Here is a 27318-nt window from a genome sequence, read left to right on the forward strand (position 1 = left end):
CATGAGAGCACTACCTGACCTGTCTCTCTGACTTCAGTAAGGAGTAATTCCTATTTCAATAGGATTCATCTCACTCATGATGGAAGTGCAGCTGTCTGTAGCCAAGAACAGTGTTGCTGCACAGTGATGCTGTACAGTGATAGAGACATGAATTAAATGTTTGAGATGAATAAAAACAATGTAAATTTAAATAGGAGAATATGATTATTGAAGGTGAAATTAGGTTTGAACACATGATAACAATCCATTCATCCGTGAAAAATGCCAGAAGATTTTTTAATGAGATTTTCAGCCATAGACATTGGGGCACCATCAGTCCTTGGGTGATAAGATTAGAGTTTGATTGTGTGTTACTGTGAGAATAGAAGTGTATATAGGGAAATGACCTACTGTAGAAAAGCAATTAAGATCTACAGAGAGACTAATGGGCAAATAAAACAACAGTACAAAGTATCCCATGGCAAAAAAATTAAGATACACTCTGTTATAAATAACAAACACTTGTAGATAAAATTGTGGTTATGGGTGATTTGATGCATAAAATGGTTGAAAAAAAGAAATTGAAGCTCTAATAAATTAATGTTGCTTGAACCAATTTGCTGTTAGGCATAATGCACTGCAAAGGATAGGATAATTAAGGAATGGGAAGGGAATTACTTCTGGGTTCAAACATCCGCCACACAAGCAAATTTACCAGTGATGTGAAAATCAAGAGCAATTTTACCATTTGACTTTGCAAAAGCAAATAAGGAGATGTGAATTAGAAATATACTGATTGCACGTAAGACAAAACATACGGGAATCAAGTTTAGAACAATAATAGTAGTTTTGGAGGACTGAGGGTCAGGAGTTGCTTCTGCAGGAGTGGGAGCTCTGGACCCGCAGGTAGGTCTGTATGGACAGGCCCTGCTGATGGGTGCCAGCAGGCCCTACCCAGCCGTGTGCCAACCAGGCCCCCCCGCCTCTCCTGTGCATCTGCTGTGTAACTACTTTCTGTCCTGTTGAAAGGGAAGGAGAAGAGAGTGGGTTCAGGACTCAGCTGCACGGCTGCTGGTTTAGGACTGGTATGTTTAATTGGTAAAATTAGAAGTGTTTACTTGTTTCTACCCACCTAAGGTTCTTTTTGCAGTCAGTGACTTCAGGGTCTACTGGAGCCTCAGTTAGGTGCTCCTGGCTTTATTTTTCTTCAGCTGACCCATCTGTTTTTCCAGCCTGCTCATCATTTTCTTTCAGGTTTACAAGTTATGTTCTGAAATGTAAGCTTCAGTTCTGCACAGGTGGGTTTGAATACCAGAACTCACTGTGCTATTTCTGTTTTTCCTTTATGAATCCTGTTCAGTGTGGAAAACAGAAGGTTTAGTGCTAAGTAAGTATTAGCTTCTAGACTAATCCATCTCCCCTAAGAAAGTGAATTTTTAACTTGAAATACTTATCTCTTCTCAGCCTCTTGATGGATTCACTTTATAGATTCATTTTTTCACTAATTAATTTAAGTGCCATTTATATTCCCTCAAGATGCCCTGTGGCTGAGTATCAGAGAAACAAACAGGAAGTGATGAAGTATATTCCTATGGAATTTGGATTTAGTGATTATATGGACAATAACTCTCACAGCTATGCTTTCAGCAACCTCCACTGTGACCACGAAGCATGGCTTTGCTCAGAAACTTTGCTGTAGCTCCATCTATTTTAAACAGGCACCCAAAATGCTGCTCTCCCAAGGAAGATTTTGTGCTTTCTTTTTAAATGCCACAATCATCAAAAACACAGTAGTAAATACACTATTTTTCCCAGGAACAGCAAAGAAGATAAAGTAAACCATGTGTCTACGAGCACTCAACCTAGCGATACAGTGGCAGTATACGCATTGTTTCTGTGTGCACATAAAGGAAGGATTTGACAAGCTTTAATTTGCAGAGTGGTCAGCATTAAAACCACGTTGTTAAAACCATCCTAAACAATGAGCTCTCAGGTTAACTTCAGGAAGCTCCTAGAGCCAGCAAGATATATCCTAACTTTTATTCTAACTAATTGCCTTGAAACATATTTAACTGTGATTAAAATGTGGTTGTTGCAAGATTCTAAAGAAAAAAAGACGTTTAATAAAACAAATGCATTTGGTATAATAAAATACATCAGGTAGGGGATATTTTATGAAAATGTTTAATTCAACTGTTTCTTTGGAATGTAGTAGTCATAGTTTGGAAATTTAAGTTACAGTTCAGTTCTATGTGATTCTTTTTATGCTACTCAGTGTCTGAGAATACAAATGTCATTTAAAGTTAAGGCTTTGCTGTTAATTTTGAAACAACAATTTACAAGTGTCATATTGTCATAGAAAATAAAAATTTCTGTAAAAAAAATTTGCACAAAGTTTTATGATGGTACAAAACATGAAGCAATAATATACCAGTAAAATGAAATCATTTTACTACAGAAGATTTTTATAGTTTTTCAATAAAGAAAAAAATATGTTATTTTACACTTTAAAAATTATGAAACAATCTAAAACAATATAAACTGAACATTTTGTAACACTGCCTTTACAAATTAATAACTTTATAAACATATATTTTTTTAAATATATTTATCAGTGCAAGATACTTTTCAATGTAAAGTTGCAGTATCATTTTTCCTTTTTTGAAGGGCAACTTTCATTCTATTACCTTCAGAGAAATCAAATCTTCAGTGCTAGATCCTCATTATCATAGTAAAGTCTGAAGACTACAAAGGAGATAACATTCTTTTTTATGTTTACCATCCTCAGTACATTAAAAGAGCAAAGGAAAAAACACCACACAAACAACCGTCAGCTTTACTGTTCAAGCGGACTAAGACCAAGAGCTGGTCCAGAATCTACTGAAATCTGTGGGAACATTTCAGAAAGTTTTGGGCCTGGGCTCCCCGGTGGGATTTTCTCCTCAAGGCAATATATAAACGTAACTCTCGGTCATAGTGGATGTGTTTTGAGACAAGGAGAGCAGATTCTAACACAACACAACCGAATAACATGGCGGCGTCCTGAAAATAAAATCCTGAAAAATCCTTCTTTTCTTTGGGTTAATTAACTAGCTGCTGCAATACAATGATGGTCAGCTTACACTGGTGGATGTAAATGAAAATTCTGCCTCTGTTCAAGTGAGCTTGCCTCTTGGGCCGCTTCATGGTCTAAATTTTGGGCTTAACTTTGAAGTCATAGGTGCTCTGCCTCAGCTTCTGGAGGGGCTGAGGCCTAGAGCCTGGGGAGGTAACCCTTCCACTTTAGGCAAAGGTGTGATGACCTGAAGTGTGTGTTTCAATATTTGCTACAGCCGCTGCTTTCAGGAGTCCTTTGAAGTAGCAACCATCTACTGCTTTTTTTACTGAGTCTTCCTCTAAAATATTTTCAGCTACATAACTCATATTTTTTACCTTCAGCCTCCCTCTTTTTCAATTTCTAAGTTGGTAGATTTTCTGTTTTGTGATTAGTTTCTGTTTTGTGATTAGTATTGGTTACATGATATGCTTTAAAACGTGTAACTGATAAACAAGGGTGGATTTTGTTGCAGTTCAGGGCTGAATTATTCCTTTCATAGTCCTAATCCTGGGCAGGATATTTCACTACTTACCTACAAAACCAATTTCAGAAAAGAGTAACTCCAGAAATCACAGTCTCTTCCCTGGCTCCACAGAAGGAACCCAGTGAGGAAGAACAGGAGTTCAGCTCTTTCCAGAACAGTCCTTTCCCCAGGTCTGCATGGGTTGAAGCCCCCCAGCTCTGACTGTGCTGCATCTTGATTATTGCAGAGAGCTCCTCTGAGCACAGCATCATGTTATTTCTTTTTACCTTCTCAGACCAGCTGTATCAACTGCTGGATATTATTTTTTCAATAATACTTGTCCTGAAATATTAAAAATCGCCACATAATTGTAGCGTATGTTGTCCTGACAGCTTACATTAGCTTTGCTCACCAAATCTATTGCTATCTGCACTTCTAGTCAAACAGAAACCTCGTGGTAGGAAATGCCAGTGGGATATAACAGAACAGCAAGGACATCTCCCGCATACACTATGGGATTTTATTCTGCCCTCAGAACTCATGTGCAGGCCCAATTAGCACTGATTAGCATGAAAATGAAGGTTTACTGAGAGAACTCTGATTCAGGTAGGGACAGGAGGAGGAACGTTTCTTATTTTATAGGCAATATTTTCAGCTTGGAATTCATTTCCCTAGTGTAATTAACAGGCAAGTCATTTAGGATAAAATACGTCTCATGACTTCAGGAAAAAAGATACTGTCACTTTATGCCGCTAAGAAGAAATCCAAAGTTCGACTTTGGAGGGTAAAGTTAAGAATTTTCCCTTATTTTTTAACACAAACCCTAATAAAATCTTTTGCCATTACCAGCAAGTTAAAGCTGCAGTTTTCTTTCCTTGGCAATGGCAAATGTTTATGCAATCTACTCAGAGAGAGAAAGAGAGAGAACAAGAAGAGAAAGGTAGAGAGATTTTACATTTGAAAATACATTCTATATGAAAGAACAATAAAAGGGGATATTGCAGCTTTATACAAAAGGGTCAAGAGACATGAAGTTGAAATACAGAAAGCAGAACAATCAAGCCAGATGGTCAAATCTGATTAGCCCTTGCCTTGCCGAGGCTGCTCTCTTACACTAAAATATACTTTTATTCAGTGAGCCATCAGAATATGATTAAAGACAAGGGCATAATTGGAGAGAAGCAGAGCTGCAGTCAATGTTAACACAATGAGAAGCAGTACAAACAAAAAGGCACTTGAGAGGACATACACTAGCCAGTGCCAAGGACTTTTCTGTTTAGATTTTAGGCAGTATACTCGGTTACCAGTTGTGTCTGATGATGGCACATACTCTTTTATGGAGTCACAAGCACAAAATTTAGTACAACACTGAAAAACATCAATAAAATTTGACTGTATTGCTTTGTAAACAGAGCTGACACACTATATTGGTACTGATGCAGCAGTACTTTCAAAAACATCCTAACCCTTCTTTGCCTATGCACAACACGAGCAATTATACACAAATACAGGTGCAGGAGTCCACTAAATTGCTGTTACGTCAATAATTTCTGGGCACTGAGCTACAGACAGCATGTCCATCCGAAGGACCCCACTGAATACACTTTGTGACAGCATCTTGGATTTTGCACAGTAAAAAGAAAATTACCCATTAACAGAAAACAGAAGAGAGGGAGAGAAAGAAAGACAGAATGAACTAGAAGTCAATCATACTTGGTCTCAACACCAGCATTTGATTATTTCAAATAAAACCAACAGAAAAAGCAGACTGTACATGATTCAGATTGTTAACACAGATTGTTGTCCATGTTTATCGGTTACACACTTGCTGAAGCTCCTGAGAAAAGCTTGGCTCAGTGTCATCAATGCACTTTACAGCCTGTACAGTAAAAGATGATCAACAGTTCCCCAGCACGACCGAGCTATGTCCTTCCATCCCGATTCTCTGAAACTTCTCAAGTTGCTTTACACCTTCATGCTTCCGAGTAAGAATTCTGTGTGTTTAGTTTATCTTTCTTCAGTTTTACACCATCGACCAGCTCAAAATTGTAATTCTCCAGTGCAGACAAGTTCCTCTCTGACATCCCATTGTGCCAACAGGCACAGTAAAGAACAACTCCACAAATGGCTCCTAAAAGCACACCAAGTGCACTCATGGCTATGATGGTAATAAGGATTGGGTCTAGCGTCTTCAGGACATTGCCTGGTTTCCTGGAGATGTCATCGTACTCCTCATCTGTATGGTATGAAGGAGTGAACCCTGAAATAGAGTAAGAGTTGCAAAATGTTCAGAATTCATTCCAGTTAGATCTTTGTTTGATGAGCTGGAAATTTGAAGAAAGGATATCAAGCTTTTGGCATAAATTGCTATGAAGTTTGAAAACCTAGCTTCTTACAAGTAGTCACAAATAACTGAAAACTATAATGGGGCTTAAATAGTTGCTAGTTTCTTCATGCTGCTCTCCAGTAATTAAATCTGTTGCGTGGTAGCAGGAGTCTGATTCTGCCTTGACTTATGTGGGAGTCTCAAGAATGAATAACCAGACCTTTTGGTTATATTTTGCTTGTCTGCAGTATTTATCTCCAAAATGTTAAATATTACACAGCTCAGTGTGAATGTTTATAGTCTTAGACATCAATCAGGAATCATCAGCCAGTTTGATTCTGTCTCTGCTTCACTGGCTTCAGGAATGAACCTAGACATGGGGATAGTGACAGAACTGACACAGGAGAACGCTCTGCCTCCTTATGTCGAATACTCACTGAATATCACAATGTTTTCCCTAAATTCAATTTATTAAGGAGATATGCTAAGCTTATAAAACTTGCTAATTGTTGTAAGAAAAGCAAAGGAGTATTTCTGGATGAACTCCTCTTTCACTAAACCCAATGATAATCTTGTTGACTGTAACAAAAAAAAAATGAAGCTCTTTGCTGGAAAAACGCGAATGTATTTTATTACTAGGACAATATGACAATTATGATCCATTTAATGATCCATTTACAGCTATCATCATTGAAAATGATAACGCTTTGGTAGACTGGTTATAAAATGATATTTTCTGCAAGGTCTGAGAAATGATTAGCCTGAAGAGTTTTGAGCCTAATTACCTAGACACTGCATGAGACATAAAATACAGTGATAGCTTTTTCTTCATCTGTGGGTATGCCCTCTGGATAAAAAAATATTAGGGATCTATAGTGTGTGTGTGCATAAATATAAATATAAATATACAATGTAACAAATATATGTAAACAAAATTTGAATTTCTAAAATATTTACATATGACAGAAAATCCATAAGATTATAAGGCATAGAAGAATAAAACTCTGAAATCCTTAGTATAAATGTAAGCCTTCTAATTATCTGCTCTAGAAAAACAACAACAAAAATTTAGTGCCATATGCAATTAAGAGAACCAATCCATAAATAAGGAAATAGAATATACAAATTCATGTGAAAATACACAGTGTAATTCATTTCCTTGTAACAATAGCATAATTTTTACCTGTTTGATTACTTTCTTGGTCTTCATCATCTATTTCATTCTCCTCATCAGTTGATTCTAATGAAGCAAAGAGAATTGACATTGATTATTAGGGTTACAAACACTGATTGACTATCATGCTGGCAATAATGGTATAGCAGATTTTTCTGTGTCAGAGCATCATTATGTCAGCTTGACAGAACTGTTCATTATGACGGGCTCTGAAAATTAATGGAGAAAAAAGAAAGATTTAAAAACTTCTCTCCACCCAATCTTGGCACAGTTTTAGAGTTATCAGCAGGGGTTTTCCATGCCTACAAAAGAGAAATCAGTATGATAAATTAGCATCTCATTCATTGTATTTACAATTTTGGAGCCCAATTCCACAACACTTCATCAGTGAAGGCACATTTAATCACAAGAACTGCAGCGAGACCATTTGTGTTTGGACTGCTGAATGAGCTTTAGCTCACACAAGCCAAAATTTCTGCTCACCATTCGGTTTGTATATCTGAAAGGAGGAAATATACAAATGCCAATTAGAGTTTTACTGTTGGGGGTTGAATTTTTTTCCTCCTTTCCTCGTGGACAGTTAACCTGATTATTATTATTATTATTACTATTTTGGTTGGGATGATATAAATAGAAACTCCATTTGTCTTTTTTTCTTGCTTGAGATTTCAGTTCGTATATCTGAAATGAGGAGGTAGGAAATAATTTACTTGCCTCTTTCATTTCAGTCAAATCAGTGCCATCACTGTGGTCCCAGCATCTTGCTTGGCACTGAAATCACTGCAGGAGGACCAAGCAGTGTGCTCTGACTTTCTTTCCTGGTAACATTTACTTGTTCTTCAGGATGAATCGAGGAGACGGACTGCACAATGAAGAGACTATGCAGCCTTATTCAGCTATGAAATTACCATGTAGTTGAAGCCTGTCATATTATCCTCAAATGGCTGTTAGCCACAAAGGGTGAGAACAACCTCTATCTTTGTTCTCCAATGTGCTGCCAACTCAAGTGGTGTAAGTTTACATTTCTGATGCTGAAGGTTCTCTGCTCTATTTTCTCTCCTATATAAGTCATAGCTCAATCTCCATCATGAAGGACAGGATTTAGTTGCTTGTGTTTATCTGGAGTGCTGCTGCCAAATTACACGCAGTACGCAATGCACATATGATTGGCTGAGAGTGGAATAACTCCAGACTGGCCAGAAATAAAATGACTGAAATAGTGGCTCAAGAACAGCCTGGCTCAGAGGCAAAACAGACCATGATCCAGTACTGCTCAGTGACACGCTTCTGGGAGCTGATGACCACGGTAAATGAGTAATAGGAAACTCTGTGCTGCAGGGCAGCAAAGGACACAGCAGAGGCCATTGAACCACGTGTATCAAATGTAGGTTTGTGTATCAAATGTAGGTTTGATGAAGTGTTTAAAAAAACCTAGGATAAGTGATCTAAAAGGAGTGAAGAATTTTGATCATTACTTAAGGTAGGCAAACCTTAGGAAAAGCAGAAAAATATAAAGAGTACAGCAATAAAAAATACAAGGAGAGATGTGAGGATGTAAATGTGCAGTGACCCGTCAGGGGGATGCCAGTTCTGATCCGAAAGACTGTTTCACTGTAGAACTGAGGCCAGCCTACCAATTAGACTATGGACCAGATCAGGGTGTTTTCAGTGCTAAGCTTCCAATATAGCCAATAATTATGTATCCTTTTCACAAAGAAAAAAGAAACAACCAAAACCAAAAACCCACAAAATGAGCTATCTAAATAAATCCAAGTAAATAAGTGTGCTGGATTAGATCTCTATACGTCCATGCTATGCATACTTACTTTGGCAATCCTCTTGAGATATGTGATTGTCGATATTAATATCATCCACAGCAATTCCTCCATTTCCTTTTCCAATTTCTCCCTCAATAACCACCTGGAAAAATAATATAATTTTCACATTGTTTTCACGTTAACACACAACTAAAGCATTCAGGAATTCTTAATTAGCTGTTAACACACGTCTCCAGTTGTCACGATGCCACATTACGCATACACTTTGATTGTGGCCTGTCAATCAGCACTAGGTGCTTCTACAAACTTATATGCACAAATGTGAATTCATACAATGTCAAAACTTCCCAGAAATATTTTACATCAGCAGCAAAACTATGGCAAGGATGCAGTTTTTTGACAGCTTAGAAATGATTTCTAGTGCATTTATTTGGCCTTCTATAACAAATTGCTTGTATCACTGTCATCTGTGATAGCATGAAATATGCCACTATTATTACTCTCACAGCAATAGCGCCTCATCTGTAGGTATAATACTGTTAACATAAATCCTGCAGTGACATTTTCTGCTAAAGCATGACCAGCAAGGCTCACCTGATAGTGTTTCACAGACTTGTGCAGAAGAACGCGGCCCTCTTTCCAGCAGTTTGCCTGGTGCCCGCTCAGGGTCAGCAGCTCCTGGTCATATTCGTCCGGCTTCTGGTAGCGCAGCTTGATCTTCAGGGTGCCAACATGTGGGCCAGACATGTGGTACCAGAAAGTCATGCAGTGCGCAGAGTTCTGCGAGTAAATGACGGGGCTCAACAGCCGGGCAACTTTGCCTTTCTGGCTTTCGTCAGCTTGAGAGTAGATGAAGTTGCCATCTCCTGCTATGACAAAGGGACTGCATTAGGGATAGCGACCAGATGTCATTTTCTTTGTTCAACTAAGAAATCTCAGCTCTGCCAGTCCCAGTCACTTGGCATTCTGCCCCAAAGTCTCACAGCTGAGGGTGAAGTTTTGAGTATGCCCCAGAGGGAGTGTATTCCTGCTGCTCAACAAGATGCCCCGTGCCAAGCGTGTGCCATGAAGCGCTCAGAATTTGTTTCCTTTTGCTCAGGAAGGGGCATGTTTGCAAGGGCATGGTTTGGAGTGACAGTTAGTGCTTCGTCAGTCACTGCACAGCTTCTGAGGGCTGGTCCTCATGCAGTAGGCCTGGCTGAAGTCCCCTGGGCCTACTCTACACCGATCGTGTAAAGAGCTGCTTTTAGTGTCTATTTAGGCTGTTCTTGAGAAGGCAGGGCTAGGATGGGAACACTAGTGGAGAATAAAATATCTTTGAGCAGCCATGGTCAGAGATGAGAAACTGAAATCTAAATGGGGTGCCTAAACTGAGCCAGAGTATTGTCATAAATGGTGCCAGTTAATCCCTTTGATTTTGGCAATAGCATACTGGGTTCTGTATTCTTATGAGCCACTTCCCGTAAGATAATCATGGCAGAATGGGTTTATGTGTGGATTTTACATAAGAAATCTGAACACTAGATACCTTTGGTTTTGAAAATGCTTATTTGGGTAGGGAAGCATGTAGGAGCATGATTAGTTTGCCAACAAAATACTAGGTGAGATACTGACTGAAGCAAAGTGCTGGTGATCTGCTGAAATAAGTATATGCTTATACCAGTGCTTTAGCTAAAGAAAAGTTAAAAAAAGAGGCAAAAGATGTTTTAGAAGGGTGAGGCTTTTTCAACAAGTGAAGAAGTACAGCACAGTAAAAGATTAACCAGAAACAAAACAAGTGGGTTAAATCTAGTTGTTGGAAAGAGTGGGCCTACTAAGAGAAAAAGAGAAATATTTATTCTAACATGAAATGTGAGTATTTTACTTGGATTTTTCTGTGAGCAGTCAGAATTATCCTGGCCAATACACATGGAAGTATCTGATCTCTCAAAGAATTTTGTAGGGGAAGTTGATGATAAATTGCCAAAAATTTAGAATTTTTTTCCCCCTATTTTAGTGCAGTAGCACCTTGTCCAGCTTTTTCAGCAGGAGTATTTGTGCTGACAGGCTTTTTCCAACTTTACTCCTCTGCAGAGGACAGCACAACGCAAATGCAAATCTCTCTCATCAAAGAATGGTGATAGAGAACACCAAAGGCAGGAAAAAAAGGAAAATAATCATAGCATTAGGATGGCATCTCAGTTGGAAGACCTAACTCTGTCCAGATTTAATCATAACATGGAGAATTTGAAGTGGCGTACATAGTGTCCTGCTGTCTTAAAGCAATTGCTGTTGAAGGTCACTTCTCTGGAGTTTCTTCAGTTTTATAGAAGTACAGCAGGGAGTTGCTCACTGCAGTTTTCCCAGTATACCTTGTATACTGGTTAACAGGCACACTGAAGTGCACTTTTGTGATGGCAGTGACATTCAGATCACTTGTGGTCTGTTCACACCCACTCCACCCCTATGGCAAATGTGGCAGATGAAGGTACTCTTGGAGTTCAAGAAAAATTTTGGAAAATATTGAAAATGAGTGTAGCAAGGAGCAAAATTAGCTGCCTGGAAGACTTACTGAAGGTACAGCTAATGGAATGAATAAGTTGTGCAATAGCAAAACCCGGAGGAAACAACAAAATCTCATTTGAAGAATATCATTTCTTCATCTCTTGATTGAAGACAGGTTCAGTCTCTCTATAATCCTTGGTGGCAAAGTGCAGATAGCTCTCATTTCCAGAATATTACTGTAGTACTGGGTCAGGAACTCTGTCTTCATTGTCTTAATTAGAGCTTTACTTATGCATGCCTTTTAGATTTTGTCAGTCTCTGGCTAACATAGCTTTTAACCTCCTTTCAATGTCAGATCCTGCTGAGCCATTTTACTTTACATCAATTTTTCCACCATTACAGACTTCACTTCAGCTAACTGCATTTAGTTAATTTGATGCCATTTATTTGTAAAATGCCATTTATAGTCAAAGTATTATAAGTTTTTTTTTTTTTTCCCCAGAAACTACTGTACTTGTCTTAAGATTCAATTGAAAGTGTCTCAGAATTTAAAAAGTCCAATTTTGTCTAATTTCCTTGTCATTCTCATTAAGCAAAGGGGTTGCAGAAGTGGGAAGGGGTATTCATTCCTAACACATTTGATTAATCTGCACGTATGCAAAGGAGAACACTGAAGTGAGAGGCCATGCAGGTCACACAATGCACTCCCTTCTCTGTTAGCCAGCGGCATATTTATTGCCTGATTATGCAGAGCCATGAGTTAGATACTACAAACCAAACTAATCAATTTCCCAGGGTAATAATTCTGGAAAAACTGTGTGAGCGAAGGGATGGCTGCAATCTCCAACTCCCATTGGAGAATAGGAGGGTATGGAAACAAGCCCTTGTGAGAAGTTTCACTCACAACACCTTTCCATGGTGGGCAGTTTCTATAACCACAAATAGGAACAGCGTGGGGTTTGCTCATGATCATATCACTTGGTAAGTGATATCTGCAGAATGTTTGATTATTTAGATTTTTTTTCAGCCTAGATGGCAGTTATTGAAAGGATAGTCAAGAGAAGCATATATCTTCAGTTACTGACAGTGAATGACCTTCATTCCCCCCAAAAAGAGATAATTATGGACATTTGTGTCCACACATAATGGATCAGGTTGCCTAGACTTATGTTTCCCACAATACATATTTTAGGTATAACAAGATTTTTCTGATTTTGGAAACCATGTTGGTGTTTAACAGAACAACTTCTTCTCATGTAAAATGGCTCAATCATGAACTCAAGATTACCTGTGTGGTCTTGAATTGGCCCAGTTTTGCTGGTCAGAATTGCCCACTTCAAATCCACCTGGTTGTCATGTTCCCATTGGCACAAAGTCTTGTGGGATCCCCAGCCAAAGCCACAGTTGAAGTTGTATAATGGCAGTTCTGCAGGAAAAGATAGAAAAGAGGGTGGAAATGATTATAAATTGCATTACTCAGATTTTGCATTTCAAAACCAAATGCATTCATTTAATCACTAAGGGAGCCATTCCCACTTGAAAGTCTGAGAAGACAGAAGCAAGAGTAGTCCTGCTAGGAAAAAGGAGGGCTATTTCTAGTAAACAGTGTGCCTGTTTTTTGTTGCTTTATGAACCTTATTTTGTGATTTTTTTTTTTTTTGTTAGATTAATGTCCCCACGTTACCTGGTAACTCTGTTGAAACATCTATGACTCCAAAAGAAAACTCTGGCTCACTTATCAGATACATTCGCTGGTTGTTAATGTGCATTTGTACTGTAACTGTACCATAACATTGTACAACAAACCACAATAAGATTTGGATAAAAAATAAGAAACACTAGTGAAATGTCCTGGGCAGGAAAGGATTTCTGGTGAAATGTAAAGCTCATGGCATCAGTCAGGAATAGCATTGCAGCATCTTCCAGACAAGCTGGCCCACAAGATGGCAGCATTGAAATGGACAAATTGAGACAGAAAAGGGACAAATGTGGCTGATTGCCAAATGAACTCAAAATAAGCTTCAAAACAAGCTCCATGTAAAACAAGGGAAATCTGGTATTATGGTCAGGATGAGATCATATCTTGTTTTCAGCTTCTCTTCAATTCTGCCCAAAGGTTTAATAGATTGTAGCTTATTTTACTCACTACAACTTGGAATTTGTATGCAAAGATTATACAAACATAGCATATTCTTCACATTTCTTATTTTAATAACCAGTTTGAAATCTTTTAGGCTTTTGGTTTCTACCACATTGGTATGAACTTTTACCTCACCCAGAGCAATGCCGGCTCCCAGTAGAGTAATACCCCTCCCACAGCAATGTGACCAAATCCCAAAGTCTTTTTCTCAGGCGTGACTCATGCTTTATTAAAGGAAAAAACTTAGATTTACTTTAATGAGATGCTTTGTGCAAGTATGAACTAAGAACAAAGGACTCTTTTCTCCCACCATTATCAGGTCTGGGGGAAGAATTCTGTTCTTCTACTGACTTTCCCATTACTAAAACAACAACAACAAAGAAGAAAAAAAAACACAACCAAACAAAAAACCAAACAAAATACCCAGAGAAAGAAAATGTAACTCCTAGGATAGATGCCTCTTGTTTATTGTGGGAAAATATAGAGAAATACGGGAAGTATGCTGGCACCTGCAACTGGGCAGACTTTTGAGGTGAGTCTCTTCCAGTCTGATGTGGCAAAGAGCTCCACATAAAAAAGGAACCCAGGGAAGACTGGACTTTTGAACTCACATCTTAGATTTTAATAGGAAGTAAACTAGAATTAGTATTATGGAGCTATTTTACGAACAGAGAGAAAACCTGTAGGTGAGTAGGTCAAGACAGAACAGATATAAAAGCAGTTCATCTATCACTTTCCTCCTTGCCCGTTGTGTCCTTGTTCAGTGAATCCTTGCTCTGAGACATGTATTTCGCTCAAGCCAAATCCAGAGGCTTCCTGCATTTCAGCCACTGTGCCCTCTCTTCTCTGCCTCCCCCCCCACAATGTTGTTCTGTCAGCAGAGAGGTCTGAGTGCATTGCAGCTCCTGTCCCTCTCCTCCACCTCGGCTGTGCTGCAGCATCTTTGCAATCCCTGTTCCTTGTTCCTTGCCCCCGCCTTTCATCTGCCCCATCCCAACCCAACTCCCCGGCCTCCTGCTGGCCTCTGGAGGGGTCTACCCGACATTGTCACGGATGCGGCATCTTAACTGGGAGCAAATGAATTAAACAGATACTGTCTGTCACAGGAATTCAATGTGGAGAAAACATGTTTCCTGGCGGACCTCAGCCTTTTCTAGGAAAGAGGCAGATTGTGGTGAATAATGTCTCTTTGGGCTCAAAATGTTGAAGAAGCAGAACTCAGCCTGTGCACACATGGTACAAAAACGCAATCCATTATGTTTCTTGCTTCAGTATATGTTTTTTTTTTTTTTTCCTAGACAATGGGGCCATGATCAAAGAGATCTTCCCTGAAAAGGGACATCTGAAAATCAAGGGGAATTTTTTAAAAAAATAGAGTGACATTGAAATGAATTAAAGGGTTTTAATTTTTTGAAAAATTTCCTTTCATTGTCAAGGAAGCCTGGAGAGCCTGGAGAGAGCTATACTGCATGGTTTTGTCATCAGAGTCATGAAACAGAAATATAAAAAAGGCCTTAGAGGACCTAAAACAAAATTAATCTTATTAATCCCTAAGGATTATATCATGTGAAGCTTGTGATAACCTGTGTGGTATTCAGACCACAAGAAAGCAGAACAATGGTGGATAGATCACATCCATCTGAAGATGTAAGACAGCATAAATGAGCACATGGTGCAAATAGGTTGAAAGGACTGGGATTGTTCAACTCTGAATAAAAGTAAATAGCAGAGGACACAGAAGAAGTACGGGCAAAGAATCTAGAGAAGGAGAATTACAAGATTCTGTTTTCTCAGTTTCACAGCCTGAGAACTGAGATATACAGTGTAGTTCAGTACTAATCAAAGGAAAAACCTCATGTGCTGCTTTCTTCCCTTGAATACTGCTAAGGGTGCTTCAAATGCTTCAAAGAGAAATGGGCACTGAAATGGATGAGGAAAATATCCAGAATTTAGTTGTTAATTCTAACATGCAGGGAGTGACAAAAGCTGCCTTCTTCATGGTCTGAAGCAAGCTCTGAACACTGTGACTAGAATGAGAGCTTCAAAGCAGGGCTAAATTTCACAGCATCATGTAATAAAGTATTTCTTACACTTTCATTTTAAATATATAGTCCAGGAAACTGGCAAAATGCCTAAATTTGATATGCTTTGGCCATGCCTGTTCCTTGGCTTTGCGGCTTTGAAGCACTAAAATGAACTTATTTTCTATGTAGAAGTTAACGAGAACCCCTTGAAATCGAGCAGGATTTGGCCTGTAACGCGTTCTTTGTCAGCTACGTCTTGCTAGGTCCCTACTGTTTTCTCAGAAGTGATTGCGTTAATATGTTCCTTAGACATTCACAGCAATGGGACTGGAAATCAAAAGCAAGTCTTTTATTTCAGAGTGCTCTCATTTTATGGGCTCCTTAAACATGCCATCTCTTACTGTCTATTCTTATGACTCTTCCAGTGCTTCTCCCAGGCACCCATAAAAAAAAAACAAAACGGACCTGCTAACCAATTAATAACAGACACTTGTAACATCAGGATAGGTTCATTAGATGTATGGACAATGGGTCTAACCCAGCAAAAGACAGAACAGTTCAGTGATTCTAACAAATGTCCCAGGAGGCTGATACAGTAGCTCACAGTACGCTATAGGCAATCTGTCCGTTTCTTTGTCCTTGAACTCTAGCTTGGTAGCTCTCGGGGAAAGAAGGAGAGAAGAGGGGAGGGAAGGATGAGCAGGATGTGTTGGGCTCCCTTTGCAGTGCTGTCCTATTCCCCTGCTAAGATAAGTCCCTTGCCAGCAGGTGATTGATCTTGGGGTTTGTGTACATTGAGAGGATGAAGAAAACCAGCTATTATGTAACTGCATAGCAGCAGTTCAGATGAGAATCTGAGACGGAGGTGTGACGAAATCCCATATGTCTTTTTGAAAATGTAGGGTACGTGATACTGAATTAAAACAGATTTATCCTCTCAAAGAGTAACCAACAGCTGTACTTCTTGACCACATCTTGCTCACAGCTGGAATCATTACTGCACGTGAACAAGAAAGTCATTTGAAAATCTAGTTGAGTGAGTTTCTTGCAAGTCCATTAATCTTTTGTGGCCCAAAGACTTCGATATATTTTTATAACTCCTCCAACAAAAGGCAAGAAGGAGCATGATGGCATTAAAAATGCTATGAAAATTACCTATAGGATGCTCTTGCCAAAAGGTAGATCAACACTAAAAAAGGAAACACTTCAAAGTAGTGTATTGGGTCTGATTCTTATTTGCATTTCACCTTTTTATACTATTTATATTGGCAGCTTGGAATTACCTCAAATGATAGTAAATTATAATTTAAGTGCTTTAATATCCCTTTACATCCTTTATCGATGAAAAGTCATCCTGACATAAAAGAGGTTCAGATATTTTCTACCTTTAAATGATTTTTTCGTATAGATTTTAACCCCAAGATTTCTTACATTTTTCCAAAATAGCTACTATATGTGTGAAAAACAAGATACGTTACTTCTTGAACAGTCTGCTTTACAAAGAACTGAGCTTACGCTCCAAGAGCACATTATGTAAATGAACAGCTTGCTCTGTATGTAAATAGCTAAGAGTCAAGAGTTTCTGGTGAGTCTGAGGACTGAGGTCTGAAAGGTATTTACCTTGACAGACAGGTTTGTTAAAAGCACATTTTTAAGTCAGAGAAGAAAAGTAGATCCTATTAAAAAAAAATAAAAAATAAAAAAAATCCAAAGCTTTAAACTTTTTGAGCAGTTGGAAATAATGATTCTTTTTTATTTTCTTACAATTCAGTCTCCTTGGAATGAACTGTAAAAGTCTCTTTGATGGAAAGCTTGTTTATATGTGGAGGTTTTCCAGCTATTTGCGCTTAACTGTTTCCATAGTGTATGAAAGCTGGCAGGAATAGGATAAGCTCAAGACTTTGACATAGACAAGCACGTTAGTCTGGGATAACATGATTAGGGGTGCTTGAAGGCTTGAACACAGGCAGGAAGACAGCTCAGGAGTACAGGGCCTTAGCTCATCTTGCAGAAGTACCTGTGCCACGGGAGGTACTGGTGTTGAAAGGGCTGGCAAAGGTATTTCAAATCACTGTGGCATGAGATGCCATGGCTGGCAGTGGCTTACATCAGCTCTCTGCCAGAAGGGCTTTCCCTACGCTGAGGGGAATTTCTGGCTGCCCCTTTTTGGGATTTTTCTGGCTGGTTTTCAGTGAGGGATTACAAAGCAGCTGGAAACCTTTATGTCTTGAACTGCCGATTCTGGAAACCCTATTCTTATTTATTAGCATCTGAGTGATCTCTGTCTACGATCTTTGTACTGTAGTGTCATGTGGGAGCCTGGTGTTTGGGATGTGAGCTTGTCCCTTATTGCTCGGAAGGAAACAGCTCCTACCAGCACAATGCAGGGAAGTAGCATTGGCATGCTCTGAAGGGAACCTCGTAAACTTCTTCAGTAGAGAAAAAACTTGGCTCATGGTGAAGTAAACGAAGGTGGTGCAGGAGGGAAGTAAGGAGGGAAAATGAGGACATCTTAATCTCTGGCACAGACAGTCTCACCCAAGCCAAAGGGATTAAACACAACCTACAACTGCAACTGGCAATGGGGAGGGGCGAGGAGAACTGTATGAGCATTTGTTTGAATGCAAGAAGACAGTAAAAAGAACTAAAAAATCCTTCATTTCAGTCAAGTAGAAGACTTAAAGCTCATTTCAGACAGAAGAATCCAAAATTTTACTCTAAGCCCACTGAAATATCCTTTCTGCCTTCACCATCCCCAAACTGTGGAATCACTAGTTGTTCCTCAGCCCTGCAGCAGTGCTGGTTGTGAGAGAGCAGCATGAAGAAGTGTTCTGTGAAGGCTCTGGTACCCCTCAATCTGCCCCACTCATACGGAAGTCGGAGTTAGAAACAGAATATGCTGACAAAGCAAACGTTATGGCCCTGGGGACAAATTTTAGGGAGAGTAAAAGCATTTGCCTTTGCAATAGTGGAATGCAGAAGCTGAGAGTGGGAACAACGTCAGAGAGAAGCCGGCTCTATCTCTTTGTCAGATTGACACCGCTGGCGCTCTGTAAGAAACTTCCATTATTAGTACCTTTTTTTTCACTTGAAGCAAAAACGGTTTCTGTCATACATTTGAGGAAACAATGATAAACACGTGCCCACCCTGCTACAAATCACTTGCAAAGCTGTGCATACTTTAATGGAGGAAATGGGAGTTGTCGAAAGCTGAACTCTTTACCACTCCACCTTCACTAACGCACAGCATTTTAAGCTGGTGTTACCAGTTTTTACAGTTCAGATATTCTGACCAAATCTATTCAATCCCCTATTCCCAGTAAACTGAACAGGATATTAAAAAGATGCCATGAAGGATCTGGAAGCAGAAAAGTAAGGATTTTAAAAGCTGCTAGTTACTGTATTGATTAAGTAGAAAGGACGTGCTGCCAGTGACAACTTGTTCCTCTCTTTTCAAGCTCATGGTAGTAGTTTAGGTAACCCTATTTTGAGAAAGCTTGCTAGAAAACAATGTTGTAAAACTGCCAGCTCTCTGGTGGATAAAACTGGCAAACTTGTCCATTTTGTGAAACCACAGACATTAAGAGTGAATGTGCCTGTGTGGCTTGTTTTTGTCTTCCGCAGGTTTGCAAACAAACTGTATTGCTAAGATGCCATTCTAACAAAATCCACTGTTTGATTAAGATAGTTTAATTTTGTCACATTTACCATTTGCTGATGCAAAAGGAAATCTTGTTCTCTGCTTTGTCTACATGTGGATGAAAGGAATAAAATATTTACTGTATAGAGCTGAAAGACCAGATGCTTCTTTACTTCAGAGACTTTTAGGGGCTGGGGAGTCAGGAAGCTGCAATTCATTATTTTGTCTCTGGCATGAAATTTAGGCATGGAATTTTTTTTTTCTTTTTTTTTTTTTTTTAATAAGAAAAAAACTCTTTTTTATACCTGGTTGTAATGTATTGTCTATTACTGTCGGCTTTTCTGTGTTCAGCACTGTAGTTCCACCTGGAAAAGAAATTATGTATATCATGATACGTGCGACACAACAAAGGACACAGTGGTCATTAGGAACATCCTACATATAAATCTGAAATATGACCACCTTTATTAGACATGAAGGCAACTGAGTACCTTAAGCATGAAAATATGACATTACATTTCTGGTTTTCTTTACAAAAAAAAAACAAAACAAAAAAACGCCACCAAAGCAATAAAACCCAACAAACAGGCCAAAAAACACCCCACCTAAAACTCAAATAAAGCTTTCTACGTTTTGAGTCCTCGCAAACACCAACTAATCAATCTCCATCGTGCCCTTACGGTTGTCCTCACTTTACAGACAGTGATTTGTCAAAATCAGATGGGATGTCAGTGACTGATCTCCCTAGCCCCCATGACACTCACGAATCTGTGCATTCAGCAAGCACATGCTTGCCATATCAGACACCTGGGGTCCTCCAGCCCCTGCACTGCTTCACAACCACTTTGTGAGGCCAGCTTGCATATGAGCTGCATAGGAATTGCCCAGCTTTTGGCTGCTCTTTAGGCAGGTTTCACTTCTGTCTCAAGGAGCAGGGGAAATTAAGAACTTTGTCTTATTCTTCAAGTAGATGAACATGAGATGAGAGGGGTCATGGCCCTCTCTCTATGCTCACTAATTGATATTTTAAAAATACTTGACTTTTTAAAGGTAAGCCTCATATTGATAAAGGAAACAAAAAGTAAACTAGTGCAATTATAAATGCACAGCGGGGTGCTGATTACCAGTCACTGGCTTTTCTCTTCTCCAGCAAGCAAGTACTTAAAGCATTATAGAAAGGATGAGTATGATGACTTCCAGTGAGAATGAATGCCCAAGCTATATCAGCTTTATGTTTGTGAGAGTGATCTGATGGGAAATGCTATAAGATACGCAAATAGAGTAGCTCTGTATGGGGTCCAAATAGAGCAGGAAGGAATCTGGCCTACAGAACAATTATAGTTAATTGCAAGGGAGGCTTCATTGTGATACTCACATATGTGCAAGTACCATCAGGGAAGTGACTCAAGCAGCCGTACCCATAACAATGCTGGCACTGCACTCATGGGCAGTGGAGGAAAGAGGGGATGGCACTGATGCCTTGCTCTGCCATCCTTCATGGGCTGTGAGACTTACATACTTTCAGTCTATGCATTTTGAAGGAATGTTTGCAGTAAATTTATTGGTAAAATCACTTCTGTGCATTTTTTGTGTTGTATGTGACATCAAACATAAAACGTAACATTACTGCTGTGCCTGGAACAATTGAGCCAGGGTTTCTAGGTGGGGTCGTAAATTATACGGAAGTGCCAGTACTCTGTAGAAGGGCAGTATAATAATTTTCAATGTGAGTAGTGAAATAGGTTCAGTTACCAGAAAATCTGGTGCTCAGGAAGGGTGATGGCTGCTCCCTTGTCTTAGAGATTATAAACTGCTCCCTAAGCACAGCCTGCAAAAATTGCCGGAGGGAGTTTCTTCTGCTCAATAACCTTTCCCTGAGGGACATGTGGGATGCAGTCCTGAGCTGCTTGAAGTGCAGAGACTATTAGTGAGTGAACAGGAAGGTGCTTGCACAGATCTGTCTCCTTGCCCTCACACAGACTCTACCTATTGGGTCTTGCAAGCCAGCCTTCATCAAAGAGCTTTGCAGGAAGCCCCAGGGTTTTCTGACCTGGCTCTGCTTTCAGAAAAATTACAAAATTACAATGTTTAGTAATACTGAAAGCTTTCTGATCTACCTTAACACAATATGGACTATTTTATTAGACTTTCTACATGGCTCTTTTCACAAAGAATAAGATTCATCTGGAATACTGAGTTGAAAAGCAGTGACAGTGACCATGCGGCATCTTTTCTGCCCACAAATTGCTTTTCAATTTTTGATTTGCAGCATACATTTACGGGAGACATTGGCAAATCTCAGAAAGGGTCTGATGCTGAAACGGCACTTTCACTCATATCTGCTGTCAGATGTTCTACTTGACTGCTTCCAAAAAGTCAATCTCTCTCTTACCTAAGGTTTCTCAATGTCTTTGTGGACAGCTATTGTCAGGTTGTGGTGCTATTTTATGCCATAGACATAAGAAACAGTAAACTTTTATTAGATAAGTGCACCAGGGAGAGGTGATGAAATAACCAGTGTTGCTATGTCCAAAAATAAGCTCAGCTGCTACAGAAGTATGGATCTAGTACAAGAGCAGGCCCAGAGCTTTCTGCAGTAAGTGACCTGCTTGAAGTGATCGAGAACATAATGATGGAGAATCAGCCATCTCAGAAGGACAGTGGTTCTGTGCAGAAGTGAGAAAATATGAAATTTAAGAAGCTTTCTCCCTTCCAGATGCAGATAAACTTATGTCCTGTTTTCCTTTTAGTGACGGCAGCCCCTCTGTGGCTGTAATGCAGTGCTGATGGCGAAGGTCATGAAAATCTTTTTGGTGGCATACATGTGAGAATACTTTGATGAATCAAATCTGCTTTGTTTCTGTGTGAGTAAGGTTTCGGGCTGAGATTTGAGTCCTGTGCTAAATTTTATGCATGGAAGAGTTTAACAACATGGAAGAACCTAAACAATATTTCATTTTGAGTTCTTCAACTTCAGACAATAAACCTCAAAAGGTTTATCCAGTTTTGTTCTTAGTAAGAGAAAGTTTAATTATGACATTATGATTAGACAGAATTCCTGATAAAAAAAAAAGCCCTCTGCTCCAGCTAGTCGCTATTATTTGCTTCCAAAATTACATAGTTGAGAAAACAATCAAAAGTATTGTCACATGTAAAAGGCAGATGCCTCTGTTTTGACAGCACCGACAATATAAACTGCATACCAATGTCCGTTTATGCTGAGTGATTAAATCAGTACAAATGTTTAGCTGGTTACTGGTGATGAATATGAGCTACAATGAAGCTGCAATGAAATGAGGATGGTTTCTGCACCTGTCAGTTGGTAGTCATCACCTGTGCCACTGTGACAGTTCGCCTGGTCATCATCACACTCATCTACGGGCTTGCCTTCGGAAACAGTAGGGACAGCCGTTGGAGCTGAAAGAAAATCCAGTTGTTAGTTAAAAAGTGTGCTGCAGAATCAGCATGCAATTGGCAGTAACATCTTGATGAGCACCATACGGTGTTTTCTTGTGCTGTTTTTGAGAGAAGGAGCAACTCCACAGGTTAGTTAATATTTCTTTGCAATGGGCAGTACTTGTTCTTCCTCTTGTACTAAGGCACTCTGCTGTATGTGAGCTCAAGGGCTGGATGGAATTGGACAGTAAAGCCCTGGACTATCTGTCATTGGCTGATGACACCTTATTTTTTCTACAAACAAGGAGTGAAGGGATGGAAGTCTCAAGGTTGGGTAGAAAGCCCATAATCTTATCATGTGGCTGAAGTGCTCATGAGTAGGCCTGTACAGAGCAGTAGGAGGGGTGCAGTCAGGGTGGTAGTTCTCCAGCACCTACCACACTGCCAAAGAAATCTCCACATAGCACATGTAAGGGAGGAAATGTCTGAGCAGACAGTAACAGTAGCAGGAAGGCAGTGTGATGTGGAATCACTTTGTGCTCACTGAGAAGGTCTGCAAGGAGTTTCTTTTGTTCTTGTTTTAGTTATAAATAAGTAAGACATCAATGATGTCAGTCATCCCTCCTGGCCACCTGCTTGCTTCTCACTGGTGATGACTTTCCGGTAGCTGCTGCACAACCAGTAGAAGTCTGACCTTTGTTATTGCAATTAAGACCTTGAGATTTGTGCAAGGTGCCAGAAAACATATCTAAATCCCAGTGTCTGCAAAACATATAACATCTGGAAAATCAGGATACAAGTTATGTTTTATGCTGGAAGTATATTTCCTCTTCTTAAGATAACCAGTCTGAGAATGTGGTCCAGGCTTTTGCCTGTTTTCAACTACTGCTATTTTCATTAACAATGTTTTACTGTGATTATAGCTCTATAATAATGCTTCACTTCCTTGGATTCTTCTTTGCCCTTCTACTGCCTCCAGAGCCCACTGTCCACATAAGATCTTATGCACTGAGTTCATGGCCTGAAAATGTCAGTAGGGATGGCAGTTTCTGCGGAAGCTCAATTCTGGGATGAAACGAAGCTTTTTTGGACCTCGACCTGTGCTTTACAGGTATAATCTAGCACTAAAGAAACATTTCTGTACCTGTTATAAATTATTCAGAGCATCTATTCCCCATACCTCCTTGAAAACCCCTCTGGGAACTCCCTCTAGCTTTCTACATCAAGTTAAGTTTCTTGTCTTGATCTTCATGCCCCTGTATACCCTCAAGCTTGCCTATGTCTCTACCATCAATTCACATAAGCCCCCTGGGATGCTTTGAAGACACAAAGCTTCCCCTTGCTCATTACTGCTGGAGAGCTGATTTTTACTCCTGTCTGTGCCTATCTCCATGCCTCTTTTCTCAGCTCAACACCTATCCTCCTCAGTAAATCTCAAGTGATTTCTCTTCATTCAACTCCCTCCTTAAGATACAGTTATACAACAAATTTTTCTTATTATGTTTCTCCTGTAGGTGAATGGAAATTGACCCTGCCTGTCCATGGATGACCTGCAGGTGAGCAACTTTCAGAAGTGCTCTAGAGTGGGAAGATGAATGCAAGTAGATGAGTCCCAGGGAAACAAAATACTTGGTGCTTCAGTTTGCCTATTTAGTCTTTTCTGGCTCCTCCACCTCACTGAGCCACACGTTCTTGTAAGGTGATCCATAAACTCACTTCTTGATGCATAGGTGGCTACAGAACCCCCATAGCAGAAGGACATTACCCACAGGTTGTAAGTTTACACAGGGCAGGTGCTGAGTTTTCTTTTCTCTTTTCTGAGCAAGTAGTACAATAGTCTGCAGGAACCAAGAATTCTCACAGGAAATTAGGACTTCCTGCAGGAACTAAGAAGAATTTTCAAACTCCCAACTTTCTGGGCCAAGTAAAAAGCACACATTCAATTTGGCCTTCACTAAAAAACAGCAGAGAGTTCAGCAGTTCTCACAGTAATGCTTCCCACTCCTCCACTGTGGGAATGAGACAGTGAGAGAGAAACAGAGGTGGAACAGTCATTCATCTTGGGAGCCTGTTCAGCGACTTCTTTCTGAGGTATCATATGAAACCCCTGATAATATGGTTTGTTATTAGCTGTGTATTGGTAAGCTCTGTGATTTATAAGCCAAGCCACTGAACCTTCATCCACCAGATAACACTGTGAAATTCACATAGTGCTATCTGTAGTTATCTATGATGTTAAATAACTCTTGTTTATATACCAAAAATCAAAGCATAATAATACCTCATGTCATAGTCCAAGGATAAATGTCTAAACTTTGCTTTTCCTGGTCTTTCGTCTCTTTGCAAAATTAAAGCATGGTAGGGAACAAAAAGGACCTTCCTCACCCTTAAAAAGCAAGAACACAGACCCTGTCCAGACAAGTAATCACTGCCTACCATGTTGTCTGGTTGATTTTCACATCCTTTGAAGGAGCAAAAGGTATAATTTCTCCCTTTGCATTCTCATAAAATATCTCTCCCTGGGTTCTATCATGGTAACAGAAAATATAAGTTTCTGTCTTTATTTTCTCCTAATAGCTCTATGCTTCTCGAAAGCATAATCATAAGTTTGCTTGAGGGAACAGAAACCATGTGGAGAGTATCACTGTGATTCAACAAAGGATGGGAGAGAGAATAACATTTGTGCCTTCAGCATATTCGAACGTCTGCCCAGAAGGAACTGTTTAGTCCAAGAAACAGCACTAATGGCAGTCACGGAAGCAAGAGTATGATGTTATGCCTGTACAAGAACAGCAGTGTTCAGCAGTAGTCCAAGTACAGAATGTCTGTCTGAAAATAATAAAGTGCATTCATCTCTAGCAGAGCAATTACCTTCAAGTTCACATCCCAGCAGCTCCATTCGAAGTCCCAATCCTGCGTGTGTGGCTCTCTCTGGGTAGACGCGGACGAATCTCGTCGATACAGGTTCAAAAGTCCGCAGTTCAGGTGTATCGTAGTTGGTGTTGCCTTCAAAAGTCTGCAAGGCATGACAGATGCTGCTTGTTAAAAAAGAAAAGATATTTCAAAGTTTTCTTCATTCTCTAGTCTTTGAATTAGGTGAGAAGTAGGCCAGATTCTAACCATTTAATAAGTGTCAGACTTCCCCATCCTAAACGAGAATGGAAAATACACAGTTAAAGCTTCTCGGAGAAGTAATGCATTTCATTTTTCATAAACTCAGTAGCAACCAATCCATCAGGGTCATAACAAGAGCTGAGTGTTTAATGAGACATGTTTTTAAATGACGCTCTGATCTGGGGTTTAACTGGGTGACATTTTCAACACTTCTTAGGGAAAAAAAATGACTGAGGTGAAGATCCTGTCACCTTTTAAGTGGCTGCAATAATAATCCAACTATTCAAGAGAAAATTTCAATCTGATTTCCCCCAGTGACAGAGTTTCACAAGTTGTAGTTATTTCAAAAGGCATAAATTAAACTCCAGTAACAGTAGCTGCAAGAGTTCTTCCAGGGAGACTGCTATTGAATAAGAATAGAAAGAAAGAAAGAAAAAAAGAAAAAAAGAAAGAATGAAAGAAAGAAGAAAGCTGCTTCCTGACAAAACTGCGATATAATATAATAATTTAACAGGTAAGGCAGGTCAGTGAAGGTACCTTTCAAACAAAAATCTCTTGTCTGAGAGAGTTGCACTCTGAGTTCTTTAGCCATAATATAGCTCTCAGTGGCATCTGTCTGATACCTTCAGTGTCTCCTTTCATTGACATTTTGTATATGGGACAAGTTGTAATTCATACTTAAATGAACACCTTTATATTATATCCATGGAGATAATAGGTCCTTAGAATGAATTTGACTGTACAAAGAAATAGTCTTTTCCATGATGTGTTTACAAGCCTAGATGGCTAAAGAGAGTTATTTTTGGCCTAATTTTTAACTTCAGAAGGCCCTGTAAAGAATAAATAACAAAATATTAAATGTATATAAAAGAGGTAAAAGTAAAATGATTTCAGCTTTTCTTTCTGTTAATAGTTAAATTACAAATCAATACAAATAACCTTCTTTGACAATGTTAGAAGTGCTGCTACTTCCAATTCATAGCTGTGAGGTCTGAAGCTTTCTTCAGGAAGAAGTCAGCACCTGTCTTTCCTTCATTTTAGATGACAACAAAACCCGGCCCTCCTATTGAGCTGGGACAGAGAAAACAGAAGCCACAGGAAAAATTGGCTATATTGCCCAAGAGCACAGCTAAAACTGATAGCTGCTTGTGGTTTTAGTGCAGTCCTAAAAGCCTTGTTGTGTTTGCTTTACACTTGTTTCTACCGAACGGTCCAGAATCCCTTCTGGCCACTGGTTAGAGCGCCAGTCGCATACGACAATGTTGCAGTCACATAAGCCAGTGTTGATGGGTGAAGTGATTTCTGCATAAATGCTTTTGCTATTATTTCTTAGTAAAGACTGTAACTCTGAGGTGGTTCAAGGGACACAGTCTGACCTCGTGTTCAGACAGTGCCTGGAAGAAAGTTGTCAAGAATTCACATGTATATGGCCTGTCAAGAACTAATTAACTTGCAATTACATATTATTAGATTTGAATTCCAATATAGGGCAAATGATCAAAAAAGCTACCTACCGCATGTGAAAGAATGAATGCCATTTTATCTGCAGAAAATAGACAGACGTATCTGAGGAATCCTTGCTTCCTTTTTAATAGTAGTCTTAATAGCAACATATAATAATGACAACTGTTTTATAAAAGACATCAATACTGGAGTACTGACACATAGACATTAGAATTCAATAGGCATCTAGAATTATATTG

General features: G+C 39.4%; 1 protein-coding gene across 2 annotated transcripts in view; it reads right to left on the bottom strand.

Annotated features, from left to right (window-relative positions):
* Window positions 1-5512: 5512 nt before the first annotated feature.
* Window positions 5513-27318, bottom strand: part of NRP1 (neuropilin 1) — a gene marked incomplete at both ends in the record, with an annotated part of 105412 nt that continues 83606 nt past the window's right edge. Inside the window, 8 exons of one of the 2 annotated variants that reach the window (XM_079538041.1) lie at window positions 5513-5799; window positions 7049-7105; window positions 8866-8959; window positions 9412-9683; window positions 12590-12727; window positions 19411-19470; window positions 22439-22522; window positions 25373-25517. In XM_079538041.1, the coding sequence (XP_079394167.1) occupies window positions 5513-5799; window positions 7049-7105; window positions 8866-8959; window positions 9412-9683; window positions 12590-12727; window positions 19411-19470; window positions 22439-22522; window positions 25373-25517 (1137 nt within the window). Of the gene's footprint in view, window positions 5800-7048; window positions 7106-8865; window positions 8960-9411; window positions 9684-12589; window positions 12728-19410; window positions 19471-22417; window positions 22523-25372; window positions 25518-27318 lie in introns of both variants that reach the window. The other variant, XM_079538040.1, reaches the window with a different exon arrangement.

The sequence above is a fragment of the Tetrao urogallus genome (assembly GCF_951394365.1).
Source record: "Tetrao urogallus genome assembly, chromosome: 7".
Lineage (NCBI taxonomy): Eukaryota > Metazoa > Chordata > Aves > Galliformes > Phasianidae > Tetrao > Tetrao urogallus.